The following is a 2,758-nucleotide window of genomic DNA, read 5'->3' on the forward strand; positions in this document are numbered from 1 at the left end:
GAGATCAAATATATATGTAGCAATACTTGATCTGGACCAAACACATGACCAACCACAGTTAAAGCTGTTTCTTCACTCAAATTATTACACTAAGTTGACACTGACGATACGGAGAAGATTTGCATTTTGGATTGTCTCTAGCTAACGCAGAATCATTAACCTTTTTTTATAGGGAGGTTAAGATAAAAATTCAAAAGCTGTCGCTCCCCTGAAGTGTAAATACAAGTATGATACTACTAAATTACTAATAAAGTACAATGGTACGTCGATAACGAGCCAAAACATTTTTATATTATCTAAACATGTGGTTTAATATCTTCGAATATAAACCCTCTGAACATGGGAAGCACTTCTTACTCTTGCTACAGTATTTTAATGACTGTCTTGTTTTCTCCAGTTTCGAACAACTCGCTCCATGCAGAACATAATAGAAAATCATATATTTCTCTTTATTTACATTTTGAACCCAAATCTAACCTCATCTGATGAAAAACCACCCCACTAAAACGAAGCTCTTTGCTACTAAAGCCGGTTCAAGTACAATTAGAATCCGGTTAAGCTAGTCTTGGTACGGTTCTTGGTAATGTTGTTCCCTGACGAAGAAGCGAAAAGCTGGCCAAAAGAGAGACCCGGTTTCGAACCACCACGGAGGGAAGAGAGAGGAACATTAAGAACAGGAGTGATTCTCACATTAGCAGACTGAGATCTCGGCATCCCATGGTGATGTTTCATTCTTGGTCCGCCTGTGAAGTTACCCGCGGGACTGCTAGAGCTTCTCTCGAGCCCATGAAACACGATCTTCCCTGAAGCATTTAGTCTCGGACTATCCGCCGTCACCGTCAAGGCCCTCTCCGTCGTTTTATCAGATGGTGAATGACGTCGTGGCTTCCTAAGTTGGTGGTGGTGGTGGGGGGCACGTGACCGGGCAAACGGGTTTGGAGCGTTGTTGGGTTTGTTGTCCCGGTCTAGAGAGAGCCTAGGAACGTCGTCGAGATCGTGGCCCGAGGAAGAGGAGGAAGAGAGTGAGAGACGTGAAGAGGAGACCGACGTTGACGTCTCCGATATGTCCGAGTCCTTAGAAGATTTGGAGCTTCGGTTGAGTAAATACCTAAACGACGCCGTTTTGGGGTTTGGAGTAGAAGAAGACAACCGCGAAGGCGGCGAGGACGCTTCTTCCGGCGTTTTGGTGAGTCTCTTAAGGCCTAGAAGCTCACGCCATCTCATGGTGCAACGTGGAGCTCTCGGAGAGAAGGTGTAAGGATCAGCACTCTCCATCTCTAATCTTCGGCATGGTTTCGCCGCCGTGTTAACGGCTGTTGTTATAGGCTTCTCCCTCGAACTAACCGAGCCGGAAAACTTAAGCGGGATTAGTTTGCCGTCGGAGAAAAGCTCGTCGGCGGATAACATTGTGACGGGATCTTCGAGAAGAAACTCAAAGTCTACAGGATCTTCGTTTTCTAACTTAGGATCCGACGGTTGAGACTTTTGGCTCATCACTGACATTTTGGAGCCTCTACAAGAGTAACTCGCCGTTGATAGCTTCTTCTCCGGCGAAGTACCAACATTTCTAACGCAAACCGTCGCCATGTACAGTCGAGAGAGAGAAAGAGAGAGAGAGGGAGAGAGTGCTTTTAGGGTTTGTGGAGAAGTGGCAGTGACAGAGACGAGCAATATATACAACTCAGCTCAGATTCTCAAATATACAGCACAGTAGCACACACGTGTCTTCATTTACTAGATCCAATAATTTCATGTAAAAATTCGAGTCGGGTCGGGTTAAAAGGCCCAAATACATTAGGGAATCTGCATAAGTGAACCTCTTACAAAGGGTTCACAAAGTATTTTTTTATTATTTTTTTTCTGTTTGATTTTTTTTTTTTAAAAAAAATAATTAATCGGACCAATCGTGGGCCGCCACGTGCCGTGGGGCCCGCGCTACAGTGATGGCCCGGGTTCACTGCAGTGATCCTGCAAGAGACAGGTTCACTGCAGTGATCCTGCAAGAGACAGGTTCACTGCAGTGATCCTGCAAGAGACAGGTTCACTCCTTTTGTTTATTTTAATATTTTTTTTTTCGAAAACTGTGTGAACTCTCCATGGAGTTCACTGATGCAGATGATCTTGTATAGAGTTTTCTTAGTATGATTTTATGATTCACAACATATTTTATGATTCAGTCCATCTCTGTGTATGTTTACTACCAAATTTATTAGTACAAGTACGTCAGAATCTGTAATATTAGTTCAGAGGTATACTTCAAAAACAAGTCAAAGCCACGGTTTTGTCTCGCCATAATTGAATTGGCACGATCATCGCTTCCATAGATTTATTAGTTTACCTTAAGTCGCAAACGACAATAAGCGGTAACTCAAATGTTTATAAGGAAACGTAAATTCAGATGTAAAACTATAAATGGTCCGACTTGCATTTACTTCTGTACTTATGTCCACACAAAATATTTACTACTTTTGTGGCAACACAAATAATTTTCTGTCCTACACAACATCCAATTATTTAATGCTGTCACACCCACAAAATAATTATAGATTTAGCTATCATCTTTTGTGGAAGCATTTTTAGTTCACTAATTCTTTTTTTACTGAACATTCATCAATGTTCTCTCATAAAAAAAATACATTTATAGAGAATATCTTAACAAGAGTGCAGATAAAACTGTCATAATAGAATTGTCGATTGTAAAATCGTTATTGTAATATTTTTCACAGTTGATAATATAATATTTAACTTACATTAAAAA

At 41.1% G+C, this 2,758-nt stretch overlaps 1 protein-coding gene across 1 annotated transcript; it reads right to left on the reverse strand.

Annotated features, from left to right (window-relative positions):
• Nucleotides 1–274: 274 nt before the first annotated feature.
• On the reverse strand, nt 275–2,260 carry LOC106400017 (uncharacterized serine-rich protein C215.13-like). Its single transcript, XM_013840439.3, has one exon. It carries the CDS (start codon nt 1,585–1,587, stop codon nt 544–546), a length of 1,044 nt encoding a protein of 347 aa, XP_013695893.1. The 5' UTR covers nt 1,588–2,260; the 3' UTR covers nt 275–543.
• Between the last annotated feature and the right edge of the window lie 498 nt (nt 2,261–2,758).

Source organism: Brassica napus, chromosome C3 (genome assembly GCF_020379485.1).
Source record: "Brassica napus cultivar Da-Ae chromosome C3, Da-Ae, whole genome shotgun sequence".
Lineage (NCBI taxonomy): Eukaryota > Viridiplantae > Streptophyta > Magnoliopsida > Brassicales > Brassicaceae > Brassica > Brassica napus.